General features: G+C 40.7%; 2 protein-coding genes across 3 annotated transcripts; one reads left to right on the top strand and one right to left on the bottom strand.

Moving 5' to 3' along the window:
• Positions 1 to 255: 255 nt before the first annotated feature.
• PDILT (protein disulfide isomerase like, testis expressed) lies at positions 256 to 9,039 on the bottom strand. The gene is made up of 3 exons (XM_042835337.1): positions 8,775 to 9,039; positions 670 to 876; positions 256 to 284 (listed from the first exon to the last, which is right to left on the bottom strand). Exons 1-3 carry the CDS (start codon positions 8,968 to 8,970, stop codon positions 256 to 258), a joined length of 432 nt encoding a protein of 143 aa, XP_042691271.1. The 5' UTR covers positions 8,971 to 9,039.
• On the top strand, positions 5,482 to 22,585 carry LOC122169318 (acyl-coenzyme A synthetase ACSM3, mitochondrial-like). Of its 2 annotated transcripts, XM_042835383.1 has the most exons (15): positions 5,482 to 5,802; positions 7,573 to 7,716; positions 11,459 to 11,724; positions 11,978 to 12,188; positions 13,202 to 13,409; positions 14,271 to 14,414; positions 15,459 to 15,615; positions 16,684 to 16,763; positions 17,675 to 17,798; positions 18,448 to 18,528; positions 18,844 to 18,945; positions 19,761 to 19,888; positions 20,017 to 20,116; positions 20,708 to 20,827; positions 21,420 to 22,585. In XM_042835383.1, exons 3-15 carry the CDS (start codon positions 11,524 to 11,526, stop codon positions 21,504 to 21,506), a joined length of 1,743 nt encoding a protein of 580 aa, XP_042691317.1. In that variant the 5' UTR covers positions 5,482 to 5,802; positions 7,573 to 7,716; positions 11,459 to 11,523; the 3' UTR covers positions 21,507 to 22,585. The 2 variants fall into 2 exon arrangements, with proteins under 2 accessions (XP_042691317.1, XP_042691316.1); XM_042835382.1 differs by lacking the exon at positions 7,573 to 7,716.
• Positions 22,586 to 24,251: the final 1,666 nt, after the last annotated feature.

Here is a 24,251-nt window from a genome sequence, read left to right as displayed (position 1 = left end):
GAGAGGAGAGGAGAGGAGAGGAGAGGAGAGGAAAAGGACTTACTTGTCTGCACTTCTGTTGGAAGAAAAACTCTAAGAAGGCCTGGATTTCCAAGGATTGCTCATTCGTACTCTTGCAATATTGTTGTTTTTGCTGAATAACTTTCCCCAAAAGATTTGAAATTATTCCATAATTTCTTTTCTGAGCCATGTATGAGCTCCCTCTCATGGCTGCACTGTCAAATTCTTTTCTTCAGCTTTGTTCAGAATTTGCTGTTAAATGCATCCTGCTGCAGGGACAGTACCTGTGGAAGTTGCAGTGAGCCAGCAGAAGTGCAAACAAGTGGGTTTGGGATCCAGTTCTTGTTTGGTGTAACTTTTATTTATGGGGATTTTTTTTGTTTGTTTGTAGTGTGTGGGAGTGTGTCATTTTGGGTGTGTTTCTATGTCCTCAGAATTATGCCAGCTGTGAGCTTGGCTGTGTGAACTCAGTAGAGAGAAGCATATTCAGTTATAAACATAGAAGACCAATTAAAATCAAAATTCTTGTATAGATACAGAGTTAATTGCACATTTAACACCATGGGCACAAAGAGTTTGCGTAGACTGTATCTGAGCATCCATACTTTTATCGTTGGCAGCAAAATAGGTCAGCACATCCTGTCATTAACAGTGCAGAAGATAATTTACCTTTGCAGTCTATAGGGGCCTCCCTGATGCCATCCACAAAAAATTTCACGGTAGGAAACTCTTGAATATTAAATTCTTTTCTCAAATCAAATTGATCTGTGACATCTATTTTGCCAAACTGGATTCTTGGAGCTTCTTTCTTAAGCAGTCGCGCAGCCTCAGCAAATTCTTTCGACACATTCTGAGATGCTTGAGATAAAGAAACATCTGGAAAGGGTCAGTCAAAAGAGAATGGGTTACACAGGCTCCAGTGTGAAGTTTTGCAGCAGAAATTATCATGTCAAATAGTAGCTGGAGGGGTTGGATAAAGGCCATTTATGACTCAAGTAAGTGAGAAATTATCTTTAGTTCTTCTTTCTTTGTGTTGATTCTGATTGTTCAAGGCTACATGAGTACTTGGACAAGTCAGAGTGAATAATCAACAGGACTGCAATAGTCTTCTGTTGGCAAGAAATGACTTAGAGTAAAAAAGCAAGTTCAACAGAATATCCTGATTCTAAAGATTCTAAAGGGAGTTCAAGGGTAGAGTTTGTACTCACATCGAGACTCTTTGTAAGATGCTACATGTGAAAGCACTTCGTTGGGATAAACTTGTGTAATTCAGAAACTTTCTTCAAATAAGATATGGAAGGAGAGAATATGCTCTTACAGACTGATAGTGGTTCTAAAATAACAGGTGTCTGTGTGTGCCGTGTGCCAACCCTCGGCTAGCTCCAATGGCAGTTGTAGTTCATCAACTAATTTCATTGCCACTTTACAGAGATTTTCTGATTTAATTGTAACTTCAGTTTCCTTTCTTGTAATTATAAAGATGCTCTTGCTAACATTTCCCCCATAAATGTGCAGCACGCCGTCTCCCAGCATAAAAAACACCACAGTACTATCTGTCTTGGCTGAGTTCAACCCATCTAGAAGAAACTGCAGAAGAACTAATGGAAGTTCTGCTCTGTCAACGGGAGACATGGCATATCTACCATACAAAAACACTGCTGTTTCTCGAGAGCATGTTTGTTGAGCCTTTATGAAATATCATTACTTAAAATGATTAGAGATGCATGGAGTCTTTATTAAAACACAGCGTGTTTGCTGTGCTGTTGAGTGCTGATATGTAATGACTGCATGTGGACAGGGTGAGCCCAGATCCATTAGGCAGAGATGTTGGGCTTTCTACGATGTGTTGCTCTGGACTTGGAATAACGAGTAGAAGTCACATGTTGGTGGTTAGGGATCCAGTACTTTCTGGCTAATTCCAAGGCAGTGGTTTACACCAGAAGCAATTTCACTCAGAGGGTGGTGAGGCACTGGAACAGGCTGCCCAAGGAGGCTGTGGATGCCCCATCTCTGGAAGCATTCAAGGCCAGGCTGGATGTGGCTCTGGGCAGCCTGGGCTGCTGGTTGGCGACCTGCACACAGCAGGGGGTTGGAACTGGATGAGCATTGTGCTCCTTTGCAACCCAGGCCATTCTGGGATTCTATGATTCAATTTCAATATAGCAACTTTTTTTTTTTCCCTAATAAAATAAGGTTGCACAGATCTTTTACCACAGTTGGGAATCCGGAAGATCAGAAGCTTGTTGCATGTGAAGTGGAACTCTCTTAAAAAGGGGCAAAATAAATTGTTGGTATATTCCAGACAGAGAAGCTGAAGATGCCTGGAGGCTTCCCAGGTATGCAGGTATCAATAAGCAATATGGGCATTACATATATATGTAGATCGTCTGGGGGACTTTAGGATCCATTTTTTCTGTGAAATATTTCAACTTCAAAGATGTATTTTGTTTAAAGAATGATCCCTTATCACCTAATGACCTGAACCCACTCTCAAACAGCCATGGCTATTCTGTGAAGTGTGCCTGCAGGACACTTATTCACAGGGGAGAGTCCATAACACCATTTCTGCAGCAAGTTTACCCAGACAGCAAGTGCTGAAGAACAGCATCTCTTTTTTTCTGATGACTACAGTTTCCTTTATTTTAAGAACTTCTATAACAAAACCTTCCTCTAAAAAGGTCAGAAGGAACAGATGTTATATATATCCTCATTCCCCAGAGGAAAGGTGCTGCGTGGGGGAGATTTGTCATATTTTCCACTTTTATAACTCAAGCCACTAGCACTCTTGTTCGGTGCAAGAAGTGAGGAACCTGCTTCCCAGAAATATTGCTGCATAAGGATTAAAAACAGAACCTCATCACAGTGCACAGAGTCCCAGAGAGAATGCCAGAGTATGTTTTACCCAAAGCCTTGCCAAATGGATATGTTAAAAGTGGGAAAAGCACCAGAAATTTTGTATTTTGAACACATGGATGACCTGAATAAGCAACTACTTTGCTTCATATAGCCAGCTACTATATACTGCAATGTGGGCAGAGATACTTTTTGCTGATATGTACACCTCTCTCATGTCCCTAAAGCTTCCTTTAAGTGACAGTACATGGAAGTATGATGAGTTCCTCTTTCCTTTACCTAATTGCTAATGGCCTCCAGTTTCATTGGGCAGTCTATACTGATTGCTGCAGACACTGTGAATATGCCTGTTGTCATGCTAAAAACTGATTTCTTAGCTGTTAGTTCCTGACGTGGTTAGAAAGTCACTTCAGGACTCCTACTTTTCCTCTTTCCTGTGTAGTCTGCTTTTACAGTTTTCACTAACGATATATAATTTTCTGTGTAGAAGAATGGTTTCCTGTTTAACATATTAGACTGGAAGCGAGAAAAGCAAGGTATTGATCTTCCTGCAAATGCACGTTTTCGTATGTGACCTTGAAAGTGTTCCCATTCTATTCTACTGTGCAAAATACAGCCCATTATCTCCTGTGTTGACTTCTGTACTTTGAATCTGAGCTAATTTAATGTTTGCAGTTTGCAGTTCAGTTGAGGTCTTCTGCTGTGCAAACACTGAAGATTATTCAAGAGTTTGGACCCTTCTACAGAATGTTCAGTTAATAAAAAGCATGCATAAGGGCATCTAGATAAGGGATTGATGCTAATCAATAGGACTGTCCAGGAACTAGAATATCACCTAGTGATTCCAGTGATGCTTGTAGCTGCCTGGACATGCACTTTCACCATCGAGCTCCCTTTTAAAAGCATATTTTACAAATAAATCAATAAATCAATAAATCTGTTTCAGATAGTGTACTCTTAAGGACTGAGACAGATTTCCAGCAAAGCCTACATGAGCAAGGCGCCCACATCCCACACTCCCTCATGCTGCATTAGGTTCCTGTATGGAGCTTAGTTGTCAGATATACATGTTTGGGGGTGTTTTTGAACTGTTCCCATTCTCTATGTAGTGAGCAGATTTCTGCATAGCTGGAAGCAGCTCCTAGCACACGAGTGAATGTGCTTTGGATTTTGGCTTTACGAGTGAGCTGACACACTGATTTAAAATTAGTCATGCTCCCTTCACTGCATGGAAGTCTCCTTTCTCACATATGCACAGTCAGCAGTTTCCCATTTGTTTCAGAAACGTCACCTTCTGCTTTCATGCCTTGGGAAGGAGGTAAATGTCTTTGTCACGCTATCTTGCCTATTAAATGTCATCAGCCCAGCACTGATTGCCAGTCACAGGCTGCAGGAATCCTATGGCTGATCTGGTGGCTCACTGCATGCACAGATCTGCTAGAAAAGGTAAATGTTTCTTTTATATATTTTTTTAATGGGTGGAAATGTGCTTGGAGAGCAAAGTAGCAGTGCAGTGCACAAATCCACCGCTTGTGTGTTTGTCCATAGGTTATAAAAAGACAATGAAAATGTTACCACCCAGATAAATAAGATAGGAAAACTAGTGACAACTGCTGCACAGAGGGACCCTGACAGGCTTTAGAAATAGGCCCACGTGGACTTCATGAAGCTAAGGCTAAGTGCAGGGTCCTGCGCTGGGTCAAGGCAATCCTCGGTGTTGTCAACGTCTGGAAGAAAAATTGACTGAGAGCAACTCTGCAGAGAACTTGGAGATGAAAAATGGGATTCAAACCAGTAATGTGCTTTTCCAGCCCAGAAAGCCAATTGTAGCCAAGATTGCACCAAAAGTGTGACAGCAGATGGAGGTATGCGACTGCCCCATACTGCTCCACTCCTGTGAGATCCCACCTGAAGTCCTGCATCCAGCACTGGGGTCCCCAGCATCAGAAAGACATGGAGCTGTTAGAGCAGGACAGCCATGAAAATCATCAGAGAGCTGGAATGCCTCTCACATGGAAAAACACTGGGAGATTTTAGCCTGGAGAAGTCTGTGGGGACTAAGTTAATACATGACTGAAAGTGGTCACGGTTGGCGGCTGTTTGCAGTAGTACTTGGAGTGTTTGTGTTTATAAGTGGACACATTTCATCCTCCCTGTGGTGCTTAATTGTCGCTGAAGTGCTTGGGCTTTTTTGTTGATTATCTTGTTTTTGAGGATAAAACTTGAAAGCAACAATATCCTGCGATGCACTTCACCACAGGGGTTTGTATTCAGTTAACACAAAGTGTAAATAACAAAACTCTCCCATGCAAGCAACACTCATGTAAGATCTACCATGTCTTGGTGGCAGGAGCACTATGTTCTCTATGCTAGCATGCATGTGAGTGACACTTAGATCAGTTTAACACTAATGGCAAAGCTGCAGACTGCAGCAGAATGAGGACCATTCATGTGGACTTTGAAACTGAGTGCCCCTAGCACAATCAGGACATATAATTCAGATAAGAGAACGGGCACAATGCCATGTGCTGCTTGTGCTGTTTTCAGACATCATTCACTGTTTTTTTCACAAAAAAAAAAAAGAAAAAAAAAAGCAAACAGAAACTGGCCTCTCTGTTCTGCTGCCCTCCCCCACTTCCTTTGTGCTGCCTCTTCAGCTATTTTCTCATTGCAGAAAGCAGATAAGGATGAAGGCAGAAGAATGTTGGATTTCTGGATCATTACTTTGTTTCCATAACGGGAATGTGCCCAGTGCACTTTGCTCGGCTCATTAGGGTACTGCACTGCACGGCAGACAATCAGCAGATGTTTTTATATTAAATCTTGCCTGAAGGAAGACAGAGCTGTGACAAAGTGAGGGTGGAACTGCAGGACGCACCAGGAGGGCCTGGGAGTCACTGGGCAGAAGATGTCAAAGCAGGCCTTTCTTCACTGAATATTCTGCCACTGGTAAGTAGATACTGCAGGGAAAGGGTTGAGATTTTCTCAATACAAACAAATGTAAGGCAGATCCTAGAGCATTAAATCCAAATTTGCAGCTTACACTTTTCTCCTTCTTGATCATGTCCACTTTCTGGGGTATATGGGATTCCTTTGCATTCTCTCACTGCATTGCCATGATTGAGAAAGGGTTGAGAAGAATCTCAGGTCTTGCATTCGTTCTGGATTTCTATTCCTATGTGGGAATATTGCTCTGTCTCTCATTACCTCAATTCCCAGAGTAGTTTCATGTTCACACAGTTTACTTAGCCTATTTTAAGGAATAAGGCTCTCTGTGCTTGTCTGATCTTTATCCTTTTCATTCCAAGGCAAAGCAAATTCTAGTAAATGAACCAGATGTGAACCAGTATAGGCTCATGTTTCCCACATCCTGGGCCAGTGCTGCAGGGCAGGATGCATTTTCACTGTCTCAAAGGCTAGTTAGTACCATCGTCTCCAAAGGGACCTGCTGGGACTGAGGCTGAAGACTTACAGGTAATGTGTCTTGGCTGAGGAACTCAGTCTGAATGATTTTACAAGTCTCTGTAGATGTCATTCTGATTTGTAGGAAGAAAGGCAGTCCATAGTAAGCCTTTCAGATAGATGCAGTGACCTTGAATCCAAACCAGAATGCAGTGAGGCTCACTGGTGAAGATGTGGTAGGGGAGCAGTGCTTCCTCTCTGACTTCATCCAAAGGTGCAGAGTGCAAGGACATGGTGTGTTCGTCCTGTGGTTCTGAAGAAATCCATTTGTGAGTGGTGGAGTATCAGATGGAGGGACAAGACTTCTCTGAAGTAGGAGCAGGAGATCCTGGTTTAGGTCTCCTACATGCTGTGAGTGCCTTAGTCTCTGAGCTACTATTCTGAACAATTCTTTATCCATCTCTCATTTTTCCTGGAACTTTACACGTCTTCTTCCCATTTGGTATTAGGTTGAAATCCTGAAATATGTTGCAGAACATAGGTGATGATCAGCTCTGCCAGCAGCAAGGAGGCTTGGCTACAAACTCCTCCCAGTCCGGATGTTCAGTGCTTTGAATCAGCTCTTAAAAAAGGCTGAGAATAGTGCTTGAATAGGGTTTTTCTGATACAGTATTTTTTCACCCAAGTATCACATCTTCAGAGGGAACCAAAGCAATTCACAACTGCAGGGTGAATTTGACAAGTAGCTGTAAATCCTCAACAAACAACAAAAACACATACACATTCTTGCTAAATTTCAACATTTCAAATGTCTTGTAATTTTTAAAATTAATTTCTAAAGTGATTGCTCTCAAAGTTTAAGAAGTATGCTAGGTTTTGTAACAGTTTGAGGATTAATGAAATGTTCAGTATGACCCAAAGTTATTTTTAGTTTCATTAATTCATCACATCTGCTTCTGTAAAGTTAGGATATTGCTTCAACTTCAACTCAGGATAGATCTGGGATTTGCATCTTGTGCTTAATGCCTACCTGCCTTCAGAGCAGAGCGAGCCTGCAAAGTGTGTAATTTAAAGCTGAGCTCAGTGAGTGCAGCACAACTGATAGCAGGGTGAAGCAATGTCAGGCTCAGGGAACAGAGACAAAGCTTTTGTTGTTTTACACAGATTGAAAAGTCCATTGTCTAAGTTAGACACTCCCGTAGAAAGCTTATCAGGAAAAAGTTCCTATCTTATGTAGTATCTTCCCCTGCTTGTTTGGTTGAACTGTCTCTACTTGGTGATTTACAGCATTTTTATTTACACTGCAATCTCTTATAGGACTCCTTTATCTCTGCTGTAACTCCTCTCTGCACCACATAATGCGTGGTGTTTAATATGAAATGCGCTGTGTCTCCACGCATTATTTCCATCCTGCTGCAGTCTGAATGATCATTTCTGGTCCGGCAGAGCACTAAGCACAAGGTATGCAGGCATGGAATCATAACCACATTTGTTAAAATTCAACATGAATGTCAGTGATGAAGTAGAGAAGGAGTGGGATGAGCACTGCTCCATGGGACTGGGCTTGCTGATAGGTTGTATGAAGCGAGCTAGTAAAACACATTGGAAAGATCAATGCTATCCATAGGGCTTCTGCAGCTTCACTATGAGTGATTTTTGCATAGCCCTTTTTAAGTCCTACACTTCATTGTGGCCACTGGCAATGAAAGTGAGAAGGACCTTTTGAACATGAAATGGCATCCTCAGGTTTGCAGGCATGAACTGTAACATGCAGCCTCTTGAAGGAGTTTTGCTCTGGCAGTAAGAATTTGTGCTACCAGCAAGCTGTTCAAAAAACCCCCCATGTGGAGGGGGAAGTTATGCAGTCTGAGCTTTTAGGTGGGTGCACTCACAAGACTGTTCTTTGGCTTTTGCTTTTGTTATTTACTTCTTGCAATGCCAGGCCTCTGAACTCACAAAATGAGTTGCTCCCCATGAGGAATGAGCAGGAACGTAATAGAAAAACCACAAGCCTGCCTCCACCTAATCTAGTGCACCTAATCTAGCGATTTCAGGGAGAGTATTGCAAACCCATATCATGCAGTTACAGGCACTAAAATAATGTACTGAGCCATTCCCTGAAGCCCACACACTTACAGAGGAGAGATGCCATCTGGCATAAATCTCGTACATGAAAACGTAAGAGAGAGGAAAGCCCTCTCTGATTTTTGAATACAGTTTCACTCATCATCGCTGTGAAACACACTTGCAAGATTAGGCAGTGGAAGCAGGGAATGCAAAGTTGGAGCTGCACACATGTAAACCTTTCTTAGTATCAGTTTTATGGAGTGAGCCAGTGCTCAAATACTCCAAAAAGGAATCAGTGATTGTAGTTATTGTCAGAAATAGAGACATGGTGGACATAGAAGAAGGGCTGTCGGAGGACAAAGCAACAGTAGAACAGGCATACCTTCGTGCTCCAGCATCAGCCGTGCTCTGCAGAGCTTCAGGATAAGACACAGACAAAAGCTGATACTCACAGAACTCCACCAGCAGGTACTTCGTTTCCTTCAATGCTCTGTCAAAGTTGTTCTTTTTCAGCAAGAGTACGCTGTTCTCCTTTCTTATTTTAGGGAGTTTGGCTTTCCTTAGCTTTCTTTCATTTGGGCTTATGCTCTCTACATCCAGGAAACCTGAGAGAAATAACAATGGCAGAAAGAACTGATGCGTCTTCATCTTGTCCTGCCTTTATTGGGTGACCAAAAAGAAAGGAGAAAAGGAGCACTAAGCAGCAGTATTTGCTGCTCAGATGGCTGCTGTTTTATCAGCTGAACTTAGAAGCTGATAAGGTTGTTAAATTTACCACCAGTGGAGCCAAATGCACCTTTCCACTGGAAGGTTAACGTAATTACTTCCCCATCTCTAACAGTGTTTGGAAAAACAGTTTCTGTGGTGATAATAGGTAGACAGTTGCTGTAAGTAATAAGAACCCTGGAGAGAAGGTGGAGAGCACAGGAGGGGAAACATGCCTCTGAAGCATAAGTCAATTTGACATCATGCTATTGTGGCCGTAACCCAGCACAGAGCTACAGAGAGGACAGTGAGGTAACTAGAATCATAGGATCATAGAATCTTAGAACTTTAGAATGGCTTTGCTTGGAAGGGACCTCAAAGACCATCAATCCCCTGCCATGGGCAGGGATGCCAAGCTATTGATCAAGTGCTAAATCAGATTGCCCAGAGCCCCATCCAACCTGACCTTGAACAACTCCAGGAATGGAGCATCCACAGCCCCCCTGGGCAAGCACTAGGAAAATTAGATGATAGCTGTTCCTCTGGTTAATACCTGTTTGTCTGCTGTGCTTGCAAAGCTACATCCTGCAGATTGATTCAGGGTAAGCTCTCTGATTAAGTACCATGTTGTAGCTCAAGAAAGATACCTACTTTGTAGGTTAAACCAGAGCATATTGCTGTTGATTCCCAGCTATAGAACGATTTCATGCAATGTGAACAGCTTGTGACCCAAATTTGTTAGCTAGTGTCTGTACAGTAACTGAAGGCTCCAAATGTTTCCTTTCAACTACTGGATAGCTTTCAAGTGTGAACTCTGAAGCCAAAATATTTGCCAGTCTCTAACGGTAGTAGGAACACTTACAATCCTTAAACCATGTTGAAAGTTGTAGCCTAAAGAGTACACCCAAAGGTGCAATGTCTCTAGAGGTATGGTCAGAAAGCAAGGACAGAGATGACTTGAGGATGGATCTGTCCAGTTCAGAAGAACCAAGCTAACAGTGAAAGAAATGTTTCTCTTGAAGAGATAAAAGTGTAGCTTCACTCTTTCATGCTCTTAAGCTAAAGGATGAAAAATTTACTATTAGGAGGGTACTTCTCAAAAGTGGTTGGTGATCTTGATTGTGGTTGATGTGCTAGTCTCCACTTCTTGGAGTTGACAGATTGCTTCAGTTTAGGTTGTTTTCATACCTGGTGTGATGAAGGCTTGGTTTCAAGTGAACTCTTCCTTGTAAATCTCAAAGGCTTTGGGTTGTAATGCACCTTGAGACGTGTCTGATTAGCACTTGTTCAGGCTGACTAATGAAATCAGAGAGCTGTATACTCAGGCTGCTTTCAAGATAAGATCACACGTAAATACAGACACAGCAATCAGGTTCTAAAGGGAAGGAAGAAAAAAAGCAGGAAGATAAGAGTCTCCTGTTTGACTTTGTGGTTGTTTTCTCTTCAGTAACAGAAAAAACATCTGTTATTCATCTCTTTTCCAAAGCTGTCTTGCAAGTATTGTCCTAAGAGGGTAAAAATCATCTTTCAGAATAACAGGGGAAAAGGAACAAGACCTATTTGATCTGAACATACCCTGTTGTAAGCTACCCGAACCTAATGTTCCCAGAGCACAGGTGGGATGACAAAGGCATCTGCTTATAGAACCAGTTTTTCCCTGTCTGCCACTGAAACAAACAGCAATCAGATCAAATCTCTTCTGAAAATCTTCTACAGGGGAATAAGCACAAATTTGAAAAGGGCTTCTAATCTCCAGGAGGGAAACTGGAATAAGAGGAGAATGATATGAAATCTAAGGTTCCCTGAGATTTAATGAGGTCACTAGATCCTTAGGGATTTGACTAAGCTCATAAATTTAATCAGGTGGTTCTGCATCTATGAGTAAAGAAAAGCCAATTTTTTTGAATTCCCAAGCTGGGCTGTAAATAACTGCATGTGCCTGTGTGTTGTGTAGGACAGAAGTGATGGAATTTTCTTCATATGTTTTACAATGTGTAAATCGTGATGCACTTTCAGATTAAGGGAAGAAGAAATGGAAGATTTTGGAATTTCACATTTGCCTGCACACTGTTTGAGTTTATTCCATGCCCCCAGCAAAATCAGAACTCGCAAGGAAAAAGATACTCAGTTTTATAGGTGAATTATTTGGTGTGGAGAATCGCCACCTAGTGTGCATGTAAGACATAACGTAATTTCACAGTCCTGAATCATAGAATTGTATCATAGATATCATAGTTGGTATCAATCTAATATACAAAGTGTCCTGAGCTCAACGCATTTTCTAACTTTGAGCACTAGACCATTTCATTTCTGCGACCAAAACTCAGAAGAGTCAAGAGATATGGGATTCATTCATGAGCTGAAAAATTAGAGATCAAAGACGGACAAAAAAATATCTGGCTGCTTCTAAACACAGTTTCTTTCACTGCAGATGTCTGATCCCTGTAAGTGTTCATCTGGATTTTTTTCCCACTGCCCGAAAAATCTTCGTTTATCATGAGGACATTTATGATATCCCGGATTCCTCAGTGCCTGCAGATTCTGAGGTCGCCTTCCAGACTTTTCCATGGATGTAACAGGCTTCTTACATCCCGGATTATTTCATATTATGACTCTGTAAACCGGTGTGAAAAGGAACTACCCAAATACTTCAACTTTGCAAGTGATGTCTTGGATGAGTGGTTGCAACTGGAAAAGGTGGTGATTTTCTTCTATTTTATAGACAATGAAACAAATATTAGACAATAAAGAACAATTTTCATAATGGATGCTGAACAATAGCAGCTGGAAATTACAACGCAGTATTTTCTTTTCTTTGTCAGAAATATGGGCATCACTCCAAGGGATCAATTACCAAAGACCGTTTGTGTAGTCTGGAGCTAGTTTTGATTGAAACTAAACCTTTCAAGGTTTGTCATTTTATTTAATATGTTCTACTGCTATGTTCCAGGATGGAAGGCGACCAGCAAATCCAGCTTTTTGGTGGGTAAATGATGAAGGGGAGGAGGTGAAGTGGAGCTTTGAAGAGCTGGGATTTCTGTCCAGGAAAACAGCTAACGTACTTTCTGAGGCATGTGGTTTGCAGAGAGGAGATAGAGTTCTGGCAGTTCTGCCTCGCATCCCTGAATGGTGGCTACTGAGTATAGCCTGCATCCGGGCAGGTGAGTTGTCTTATCTTTTAGACACAGAAAGAATACAGAAAATAAACAGATGTGAAAAAATGGCTCTGTGAATCTGAAAAAAAAAAAAAAAAAAAAAAAAAAAAAAAGGGGGAGCGAGGGGAAAGGGAAACACTACGTGGGAATTACCCATTCTTTTCTGTACAATTCTCCTTTTATACAGGAGAGTTGGCAGTACCCACACAGGAGCCTAAATAACATTGCAAACTAGATGCTGAACAGACTTTGCTCAATTAAATGCCATCCTTAGTTGAAGGCAGTGGAGGAAGAATGGTTACAATCTGAGGCCAGATTTGACCAGACGTGTTATCAGTATGGACAGTTCTAATGACAATAATAGTTAATAATTCAGTACAGTACTTTTCTGCTCTGCTGTTATTTCCACAGATTCTTCAGAAGAATTTGACCCATCACCTTTTCAGTCTGCAAAACATCCATGATAGAATAATTCAGCATCAACAGGGACACATACAAGCACTTTTGTATTGTTTGCTCTGTTGCAAATTGCACATGGTACTGAGGCTCAGGGAACCCAGTTCTTTTGTATCCAAGTTTTTTTTTTTTCTGTATTATGTATTCTGTAGCTCAGTTCTTCAGTTTCCCAATTGAAAAATTTGGTAGACACCTCTGAAGGTGCAACAAGACTGAAATCAATCATGTATGTTCAGACTATTGAAATTCTCGGGAAAAGGATGTATAGAAATCCAGGAAATTCTTTTTTTTTTCCCCCTCTGAAACTGTGATACCAATCACATTCTGCCCATTATCCAAACTCACATTTGTTTATGCTACAAAATTAATCCAAGCTAGACAGAGATGTTGACTGAGCAATGCTCGTAAGCCACCTGAGCTCAATCTATTGAGCTCTGTATCACGTTGGAGGTATTAATTCCTTACTAAGACGAACAATGTCTTTATTCGACACTATCATTTTGTACAAACATCATAAAGACAATTGGACCATTTTCCAAATTCTTTGTTGCTTTTTTTTCCAGGAATTGTCTTCATTCCAGGAACATCCCAGTTAACAGCCAAAGATATTCTATACCGACTCCAGGCTTCAAAGGCCAAGTGCATCATTACCAACGATACCCTGGCACCTGCAGTGGAATCTATCTTGCCTGACTGCCAGTTTCTGAAAGCGAAACTAATTGTAGCGAAAGGGAACAGAGATGGGTGGCTCAACCTCAGAGAACTCTGTGCGTGAGTATCCAGTTGTCTTAGCTTCATCTCTGTGAAATAAAGGAAACTGTGTCAGTCAGGTGACATTGCTGAGTTTTGACATTCCAAAATACAGATGAGTTATGTTTATCCAGCCCTCTGCCAACTCACTGTTGCCACTACATTAAGTACATATCCCTCCAGCATACCTCTTGGGAGCTGGAATCAGATCCTTGAGCTGCTCCTTACTTAGCACCTTGGAAGCAGAGACCTTTTTAGAAGCTGACAATTGTGATCGCAACATAAGAGCACAGGCTACTAATCTTGAAGTCATGTTGTGCTTCTCTACTAGATCCCAGCCTAGTGGCTCTTGAATTCTGTGATAACACAACTGTTGCCAATTCTTGTTGCCCAGCTGGCGTGGCATCAGCTATTTCTTCCCTTGACTATCTTGATAGCTCAGGCAGTCTGGATAGTTCATCAGCATCTTGAACTTCAGTAGTATAATGTGTGTCTAAGAGCACCTTGTCTGGCATCATAGAATGAATATGGCTTCCATTGACTTCGAAGTGGGAGATGGCATGTGTTGAGGCAGAAGTTGGCTTTGCAGCTACCTGCTGTTCCACAAAAAGCTTTCAGAGACACTGAAATATATCTGCAGGCAGTCACTGGAATAGGCTCTAGGTTTTCACATTGTGAGAATTATGATGTATGGAACACGAATGTGATTATCAAAATCTGCTCTCTAACTCATACATGTACCTTCTGATGCAACTATTTATTTTGTGAGATCATATATTTTAGTGCAACTGTTTTCCTTCTTAACTCCTAAATCTTAAAAAATAAAGTTTCCTTTGTGGAAAATGTACGTGTAATAACCATCATGTACTATTTCTTCTGAAGGGTAACTTCTGCTGACCACAAATGCGTTAAGACAAGAAATGAAGACCCAATGCTCATCTATTTTACTAGTGGAAGTACAGGCTCTCCAAAAATGGTGGTTCAGTCCCACAGCAGTTATGGCATCGGATTTGCAACTAGTAGCAGGTATTGTTCCTGGATACTCTCAATGTCTGGATTAACTGACATAATCACTGAATGACAGGGGCTGGAAGGGACTTTTGGAGATCACCTAGTTCAACACTTTCTGCTAAAGCAGTTCCCTGCAGCAGGTTGCACAGGAAAGCACCCACTTGGGTTTTGAATATCTCCAGAGAAGGAGACTCCATCACCTCTCCAGGCAGCTTGTTCCAGGGCTCTGTCACCCTCACAATAAAGAATTATTATTTTTTAAAACTTAACACTAAAAACTGCATTAAATGTAGGCGTTACATCAGTGTGGGATCTTCTTCCTCCTCTTTTTTCTCTCAGGGTGAAACAGTGGTTATTAAAAGTTTTTTGTAGACTCAGTTGAAAATATCAGCCACAGTGTTTAATCACTCACAGGGCTGATTGCAGAGCAGCAGTCAGGATAGCCTTGTAGCCAAACCAGATAAAGTTGAGTTCTTCAGTATTATGTAAGCCTTCCTTGAGAACCAAAAGCCTTTTATCATAGCATCTGAAAAGTCACAGATCATTCGGAATCTAGTTGGACACTTATTTACCTCCACTGAACATCATTCTCATTTGTACTTAACATGAAGGGAGAAATTCTGTGAAAAATAAAAGATAAATATCCTTAGGCATTCTGTGTTGAAAGGTGGTAGCGTGGAGTTAACAGAACTAACTTGGTTATTTTCCTAGAGAAATAACCTGTGGTTTGGCTGATGTCTCCAATCCACAGGGTGAGAAAAGCCCACTCCAAATGACCAGTTTTTCATTTGAATCCAATTACACAACACATTCCAGGGCTGTTTTGGGCTGTTCAGGGGTAAAACAGACACTGGAAATGTTAATCGGGAGGAAATGAATGGAAACAAGAGAATGTTTCAAATCTTAAATTCCTACAAACTTTCTAAGGAGCCCTAATTGCTGATACCAGATTTTTTAATGGAAGCCTCCTGTCCTTTCCTTTAATTGTGCTGTGACTTGGGCTTAAATCAAGTCTTTCATGCTGTGTGAGCCATTTATGTTTCCCCTCTGCTTTATCAGGTACTGGATGAACTTGACTCCCTCAGATATAATGTGGAATACCTCTGATACTGGCTGGGTAAAGGCAGCTTGGAGCAGCATTTTTGCACCATGGATCAGTGGATCTTGTGTTTTTGTTCACAATATGCCACAGTTTAAACCAACAGTCATTGCAGAAGTAAGCATAACATTTCATGCTGTGAGCTTTATTTCCAGCTAGCATAAATGAAACAAACAAACTGGATTCCAGAGCATACCTACACAGCGTTCTTCAGCAGCAGGCATGGTGCTTCCCACATCTGACAAGTTACCCCTCCTTATGGTGCACAGTAAAAAAGAGGAGCAAGTGTTTTCCTTCCTGGTTAGGCTATAGGGTAGAGATGTGGTGGTGAAAGATGCAGGACAGAATTAACTTAAGATCACTCCTGTCCTGTCCCATGCTTAGCCTAAAATGAAATTTGAATATGGATTTCTGGGCACTCTGGGAAGAAGGTGGGCATTGGTCAGTAATCAGAGTAGAGTATGGGCCTGAACTGGGTTTGTGCTATTTAGAACTTTCTCCGCAACATCAGCCTCTTGTAGGAGAGGAGATCCAGACTGCCCCAAGAATAAACTTGGAAAAGCTTCATCTCAGTTCACTACTGTCACTTAACTCTGGGTCTAGGACAATCACCTTGGGAAGCAGAAAATGATCTTACATGGAACTACCAGATGCACTCAGTGGTCATTCATTTACGAATGATTTTTGTTGGACAGAAAGCATTGTATTTCTTCTCTAACATCAGCCCTGACTGATACAACCACTCTATGCTCAGAGTATTTCATTCATTCATGATTTGTTCCATGTTAAACATATCACATGTTTATGGGTTTCATTTTGCAAACATTTTAGCACAGAAGTCATACAATCATAGAATCACCAAGGTTGGAAAAAACCTCCAAGATCATCCAGTCCAACCATCCACCTGCCACTAATATTTCCCACTAAACCATGTCCCTGAGTACCGCATCTCCACCTCCAGGGACAGTGACTTCAACACCTCCTTGGGCAGCCCATTCCAGCACCTGACCACTCTTTTGGAGAAGAAATTTTTCTTAATATCCAACTCAGATCTCCCCTGATACAGCATGAGGCCATTCCCTCTAGTCATGTTAACATCTCATGATATATACTAAGTCAGAGCCACTATTACCTTTTCTTTTCAATAAAATCACCTCCTTTTTTCTTTTTTTTTTTTTTTTCTAGACTCTCTCAAGATACCCTATCACTATTTTCTGCACTGCCCCCACTGCCTACCGCATGCTTATCCAACATGATGTGAGCAGGTACTGCACATCTGTGTGTTGCAGGGGTAGTAGGGGCTGGGATATAATGCTATGACAGCACTGGCCGTTTAGTTACTTATGCTAGGTTTGTTTTTTTTTCAGTTAAAGGAAAGCTAACTAAAGGAAAGCCTTGCTCTCAGAAGAGAGGGCTATATTCCAGAAAAGGAGAATAAGTATTCACACCTTGATCCATTCAGGCTTCAGAAGGGAATCTCTGAAAAAAGAGCACATAGGAAATTAGATTAAAATTATTAGATATAAATTAGGCATATTTTTTTAAGGTGTCAAACCAAACTTATGGCTCACAGTTAAATTTAAGTCAAGGAGGATTTCAGACAGCACCAGATCAAGGAGCTGCTGGAGTACAATGAAGTCACTGCTGTATCCTTGAGGACAAAGATTTAGAGGACTTTGACATGCTGATAGTTATTTGGCAGCTGTTCCCACTGGTCTGTTGCACTGTAAAATATTTAAGCTTATGAGTAGTCAGTGTGGTTTGTAAGGAGATTTCATACCATTTCTCATGTACTCCTTGTCTTATTTTGCCAGGACACAGCCACCTAATTCAGCTTTCCAACAACACCCGACATGTTTGTTCAGATAATTCTTTTCTTGTTCTACTCCTGAGGAAATGCTTTTGTTTACTCTTCTTCCAAGAAAATTTGCAAACACTTTTTTTTGTCCTTAACCAGCTCCTACAGACACAGAGATAAATCCCCTCAGTTGTAACATGAGCAATCTAGGAGTCCAATCAAGGATAGTGTGACCGAAGTATTGTAGTCATTTCCAAAGTAGCTTGTGAAGTGTTAGGCATACTTCCTTTGAAAGTTGAGGCACATTCCCCAGGTCAGATCATTCAACTGCTATTTTCAAAAATTAAGAAAACTCTTTTATTTGCTATTCTTCTGAAGCTACAAATTCATGACTCTGAAACACTGTGTATGTGGAGGAGAACCGCTCAATCCTGAAGTGATGGAGAAGTGGAAAATCCAGACAGGGCTGGATATCTATGAAGGCTATGGCCAGACTGAAACAGTATGTTTGTATTAATTTCTGCAGTATGCCATCCCAAAGGTAACAACACCCGAGGCACAGTCTGCTTTGATTAATCAGTGGAAAAGTGAGAATCGTTCAAATGAACTTTTTTAAAAAGAAACTCCCTGCAAAATAACTTGTAGTAGATCCCTTCATTGTCTTTGCTTCAGAAGGGAAAACAACAATTAATTTGCTCTGAGTATCAGTTTGGCTCATCTGAGCTTCTGATGGAAAGTATTAAATCAGTTCACATTCCTGCTGACTCTGTAGGCAAACATAACAAAGATATTAAGAATCAGATTTCAGGCATTCTCTCTACTTACCCTCGAGATGGTCCCAAATTAATTGTCCCATTATTGAAATAAGATATGCGATGTCTCTGCTGCTTTGTCTCTGCTGGATTGCAAATTCAAGTGTTTACAGAAGAATCCACTGGCTCAGTCTGGGCAAAAACAACCTCATTCCACACAGCTGACCCTTCGCTGATGTGATGGAGAACCATGGTGCTTTGGTCCTCATTCAGTCCTGGTCATGACAAAGTCATGAAGAGGCAACATGCCTAATGCAAGGCCATAATAAAATCTACAAAATGCTGCAGAAATATGAATATGTATACATATGTGTGTATATTTATTTATCTATTATGCAGGTAACAATATGTGCCAATATGAAAGGAATGAAAATTAAACCTGGCTCTTTGGGAAAAGCTGTTCCACCTTATGATGTGCAGGTATGTTGATACACTACGTCTGGGCTCAGCTGTGGTTGTGGGCACACGCGTTAGAACGCCGAGTCCCTGTGTGTTGTTCACTGTTACATCACAGATATCTCATTAAGTTAATCAGTGCTGTAATGACACGTCCCTTTGGGCACTGGTAGTTGGGCAGTGGAATAGATCCCCCCAGGGCAGCGGTCATGGCCCCAGGATGCCTGAGTTCAAGAAGCATTTGGACAACACTCTCAGGCCATGTGAGCCAAGAGTTGGACTTGATCCTTGGAGGTCTCCTACAACTCAGGTTATTCTGTAGTTCTGTTCTTCCTGTAGATCATAGATGACCATGGGGCTGTTCTGCCTAAAGGAGAAGAAGGCAACATTGCTATCCAAGTTCAACCGTCACGACCCTTCTGTATGTTCACTGAGTACTTGGTAAGCTTGAGTTCTTCTGCTTGCCTGTGCCTGCTGAGAAGCTCAAGAGAGACCCAGGGCAAACTTACTGAGGAGCAGAATTTCATCCAGAATCTTCACAGAGCCTCTCTACATGGCTTGAGAGCTTTGAGCCTGACCAGTACATCTGATCAAGAACAGACTGGCAGAGTATAACTGCAAGTTGCAGCATGAAGCAGAAGTAGCTTGTTCCACACCTGTACCTGACCATAGTAGATTTTCTTTGCTGCATTTGGACCATCACATTGAATAAGCCTTGAGGAACCTAGCTATATGTTTCAACCTCTTCTGAACTCACATAATATTTGGGTATTTGTAGCATCCCCTAATAAAAACTCCCAGAAATTAATTATGGATTAAAAACACTCAAGTTTTCAGTTCTCAAACTTTTTTTTTCTTCTTGTATAACGTTCATCCAATAGATCAGTGTAGTTAATGATGTTTTTGCTGTAGGTCACCTCGTTTTGCTTTTGTCTTGAAAGATAGAGGTAAAAAGTTTCTATTGACAGGTCATTGCGGAGCCCCCCTGCAAGAAAAAAACAAGAAAACATTTATCTGAAGAGAGTGGATTGCACATTTTAGCAAAATACTGTGATAAATGAGCATTTTGATGGAACATGAATCCATGGACACACAAATATTCTTTTCCGCTTCTCACATACTTCCAATGAAAGACTGCTAATTAATGTGACTTTCTTTTAAACCTAACTCATAAAATAGTATTAAAATACTGCTATGAGAATTGCTTAAGAAATAGTCCTGATCACATTCTTTGTTTTACTATTGATTGTTGTCAGGATAATCCAGAGAAAACTGCTGCCTGCATGACTGGAAACTTCTATGTCACTGGGGACAGAGGGATTATGGATGAAGAAGGATACGTCTGGTTTGTTGGAAGATCTGATGATATAATTAATTCTGCTGGGTAAGTCGCCTGCTTTTAGATTCCATTGTTTACCTGTTAATGATCTGTTTTTATTTAAAAAATCGATCTGAAAAAACCAGTGCAATGGCAGGTTGGCTGTGGCTTTTGTATCTGGATTTTTCTCCTAGGTACCGTATTGGTCCATTTGAAGTTGAAAGTGCATTAATACAACACCCAGCAGTCTCAGAGTCAGCTGTTGTCAGCAGTCCTGATCCAATTCGAGGGGAGGTACAGATATGGAAAGAAATGTATTTGATACTAAGCATCGAGTTCTCTGCATATAGTGGACTTCTTTTGGGAAGATTTTGAAATTAAAATGGATTAAAAATTAAAAACTGTGCCTTAATAGATTGTGATTTTCAGCATTTTCCTGGTAGCAAGGTTTCATTTGGAAAAACAGATTTATTGTGGCATTTTTTTTGTCTAAGAAATAGTGTTTGAGATTTAATTCCTTGCATTCTGTCACCAAGCACTTGGTGGCAGTGATAAACACCGAGGGGTTGTTTTGGTTCTGTTGTTTCAGCTCAGCAGTGCATCTTTGAGATCTGAGATGAAATATTCAGCTGCTTTCTGCTCTAAAACTTTTGGAAAGTTTAGTAGTGTATAAAAGTTAAGAAGAAGAAAAACATGGAAAGAAAAAGCAAACATTCCCATGCTTCAATATATGTCATTCATTACAACTAATTTTGTAATAAACAGCCAAGAATAGGCGAGATTAAAGAAAAAAACTCACATTTTTGTATTTTGGTGTTCAGTTTTAGCAATCCCTTAATTACCACATCTAGAAGTTAACAGAGTCTTTTCACTTTTGTGGCACAGGTAGTCAAAGCCTTTGTTGTTTTGTCTCCCGCTTTTGCATCACACAACCCAGAAAAACTAACTCATGATCTTCAGCAACATGTCAAAAAGGTGACTGCTCCTTACAAGTACCCCAGAAAGGTAAGTACGCCATAAAGAGCCAGGTCTTCTAATTACGTCAGACATTGAACTGGTTTTGTCCTGCCCCTGTTTCTTTTCCACTACTTTTTGACAAAATCTTCCAGTATAAAAATATTTTAGAGAATGTGTTGCAGCTGAAGCCTTGGATTTGCTGTTCTTCTGTGGATGGGGGGGAAGAAAAAGAAAGAGGAAATGGTAATATCAGAGCCCAGCTCCTGAAATAGCAGGGTTTTCACAGAAACTCAATTGGACAAAGCATTCTGTCCTTATCAGTTCTTTCCCCGAGCTGTGTTCAGATGCAGTCAAAACAAAGCAGAAATTTCTGCTGGCATCACGTCTGGAGAACACTCACGACTCTCCTTCCTAATAGTTGAAGCAGACTCTTCTCCAGGATCATTTTACTTGCTCTTGCAAGCAAATACAGCCAGTGCAGAGCAAGTAAGACATGCGGCAAAGAATTTCACCATCCCAGCTCCAAGCTGTGCAGCTTTGCATCCTGTTACCCTCACCATAATGTTAGAGTGTCTTTCCTTGCATATCCAAGATTAATCACAATGTGTTTGGCTAAAAGCAAGCATTTTTTGTCACTCAGGTGGAGTTTGTTCAGTCTCTGCCAAAGACAGCTACAGGGAAAATCCAGAGAAAGGTTCTAAGAAACAAAGAGTGGGGAAAAGCATAACTTTATCTGAAAATGGAGGAGAGAAAATTTCCATCATCCATGTCAGCCAAGGCACAGTGTTTGGACTTGGCACCTTATCATGAACCAGAGCACCAAGAGAATGCATGGAAGAACAAGCTGCGGGAGGCAAAAATGGAGGCACCACTCATATAACTTGGGGATGTGTGATATAAGCACCACTTCTACAATCAACCCACAATTATTCAGATGGGAAAAGGCACAAATAATTAAAAATGTGGTATGAGAGAGAAGAGAGTGATCCAAGACTGCATGGAAGTTTAATTTTTTTTACTGCAATTAATATAAACATCAGATTCCTTTAAAAAAATAAAGGACCACAGCAATTTTGACAATTACAAATAAATGAGAAATTAATAAAAATAATCTCTGCCCTGTAATGAGTACAAGCAGTGATGAAATGATATTCACTCTTTAAATATTCTCCCTATTCCCAAACTCTTTCTGTTTGGAAGGAGAAGGACATATTGTGTGACTATCTCTCACTCTGATGAACTTGTGATCTTCCCAGATGGTTAGAATGGAAGAAAAGAATATACAAAGTTCTTTAGGCTAAGGTGCAAATTGATTGACAATGGTGTAAATGATTACAAGGAGAAAGGTTACTCTAGAAATTATTACACTGCCTGGTCAGTTTTGTTCTATGTTCTGCTCTGATTACTTTGAAAAAAGCAACTGGTAAAGGGCCATCACTCCAAGTGCTTCTTAATTAGCACGTCTGAGCTGCACATCTCCAGCCAGTCTTCCCAAAGTGCCTTTTGGGAAGCGTGTCTTGCAAGCTGAATGAACCAGTGAAGAGGATCGACTGCAGGCAGCTCAACCCATCCACGCTGCCCAGAGCAAACAGGTTGGTGAAACATGTTGTTCGAGTTCTAACGACGCGACACCAAGGAGAAGCAATTGGTACTAATCAGGAAAAATGATTTCTGATTCCAGCAGCAATTCAAAATACTTTCTCATTACTGTATCCTTCTGTCAATTTTCTTTTGTTTTCAAAACTTAATGTAAATTCTGGCAGACCACCAGGGAATCCTCCAATTAAAGTCTCTTTCACTTTGTCAGCTTTGAATACTCTGTCCAAACTTGAACAGTGCTCCTGAATGTCTGTAGTCTCCTCTCTACCCACTGTGTATTTTGCTCTTACAATGCTCTTAAATCTACAGATTTTAGCTAAATCACAGAATTAGAGCACACTATGATATTACAGCTTACTGTTATATTAAAAAGAATAATCTAAATTATTAGGTGTTTGTGTTACAGGGCTGAAAGTAGATCCATTGGTTTTCAGCATTAATGATAGTGGTCATATCTCAAAGAGAAGTTACATTTAATGCAAAGCTTGCTATTTTTCACTGAAAGTGGTTTTCTTAAGTAAGAAAAACAAAAACATATTTCATAGAATATTATGTTAAAAAATCTTTAATATCCTTTTTTTTAAGTAGAATTTAGGAAATATTTAAAAGGCCATATTTCACAAGTAAAACCTTTTTAGATTTTTGGAATAGATCACATCCCTGTTAATAGGATTTTGACTTTAAATGCAATTACCACCTAGATTCTAAGTTTCTCCTCTATAATCCTAATTCTGAAGAGGATAGCATGGCTCTTCTGTTGCTTGTCATGATCCCTCTGGAGTATATATGTAGTTATCAGAATGCATGTACTGGATTTTAATCAGATTTGCTTTCCATTCCCTTTCAAGCACCCATTAGGGAACCTGATTCTCTCTGTCAAGGGGAAACATCCTCTTACTGCTGTGAACCTGATTTTATTCATTTTTAATGGATGTATTAGTTGAGTTGAGCACTGTTTTACCAACTGATGCTGGAAAAGGGCATGCAAGGACACAGAATCATATATCATCATCTCAAGTTATGGCAAATAAATGTATGCATTCTGATACACTGCCAAAACACAATCCTGTTTACAGAGAAAAATATGTAATTCTATCAAGCAGAGTTGCTGTGCTCATTGTATCTGCTGTAGTTTCCATGAAAATAAATTGGAGGCATTACTTTTGGCCAAGACATTTCTTCCTCATTCAATGTGGCCCTGGCAAGCCCAAAGATTGGACATGCATGCCCTCCTGGATTATTTCTCTGATAGCACTGGGGTGAGGCAGACCTGCAGCTGAAGGTGGACCAGTCAGGGGAATGCCTGCAGCCCCATCTCAGCCTTTCCTGCCAGTCACTGATGCCAAGACCATGTTTCTCTTTGTCCACTCTTGCCTCTTTGCTTATTACTCTGGGTTAAAGGCAATGGGTTAAATGCACCAGGTTAAAAATTTTCCTGCATTTTTCGTTCACTCAGCAAGTTAGAAGTGAACAACTGGTAATTCTTTTCAAGACCTCTGGTATTACCATCTCCCAGCAATGATAATGAACGACATTACTGGTCATTGAATGTTGTTATGTGGCAACGGTGCATAACACTCCATCAGGCATTGTGTAAATGCATGACAGTTTCCTGTACTGCCTACCCAGTAACACATTTCTGTTTATTTTGAATACCGTCATGAGATTCTTTGCTTCACCAAAGATCACAATCATAACAAGATGTTGAAGCATTCTGCATCCAGCCCACAGAGTTTCTTGAGCTGTCATATCTCACTGAAAAGATTAAGTTATGCAAGCTGTAGGTATCTGAGTTCACCCTCCTGACAGGAAGATCAAATGTGATTGTTACCAGCTCCTACTAATAAAAAAAAAGAAAGAATTCTGCTGTTAA

Source organism: Centrocercus urophasianus, unplaced genomic scaffold (assembly GCF_019232065.1).
Source record: "Centrocercus urophasianus isolate 14NV4802_14NV808 unplaced genomic scaffold, USGS_Curo_1.0 seq_51, whole genome shotgun sequence".
Lineage (NCBI taxonomy): Eukaryota > Metazoa > Chordata > Aves > Galliformes > Phasianidae > Centrocercus > Centrocercus urophasianus.
This window is presented reverse-complemented; position numbering and strand designations above follow the sequence as displayed.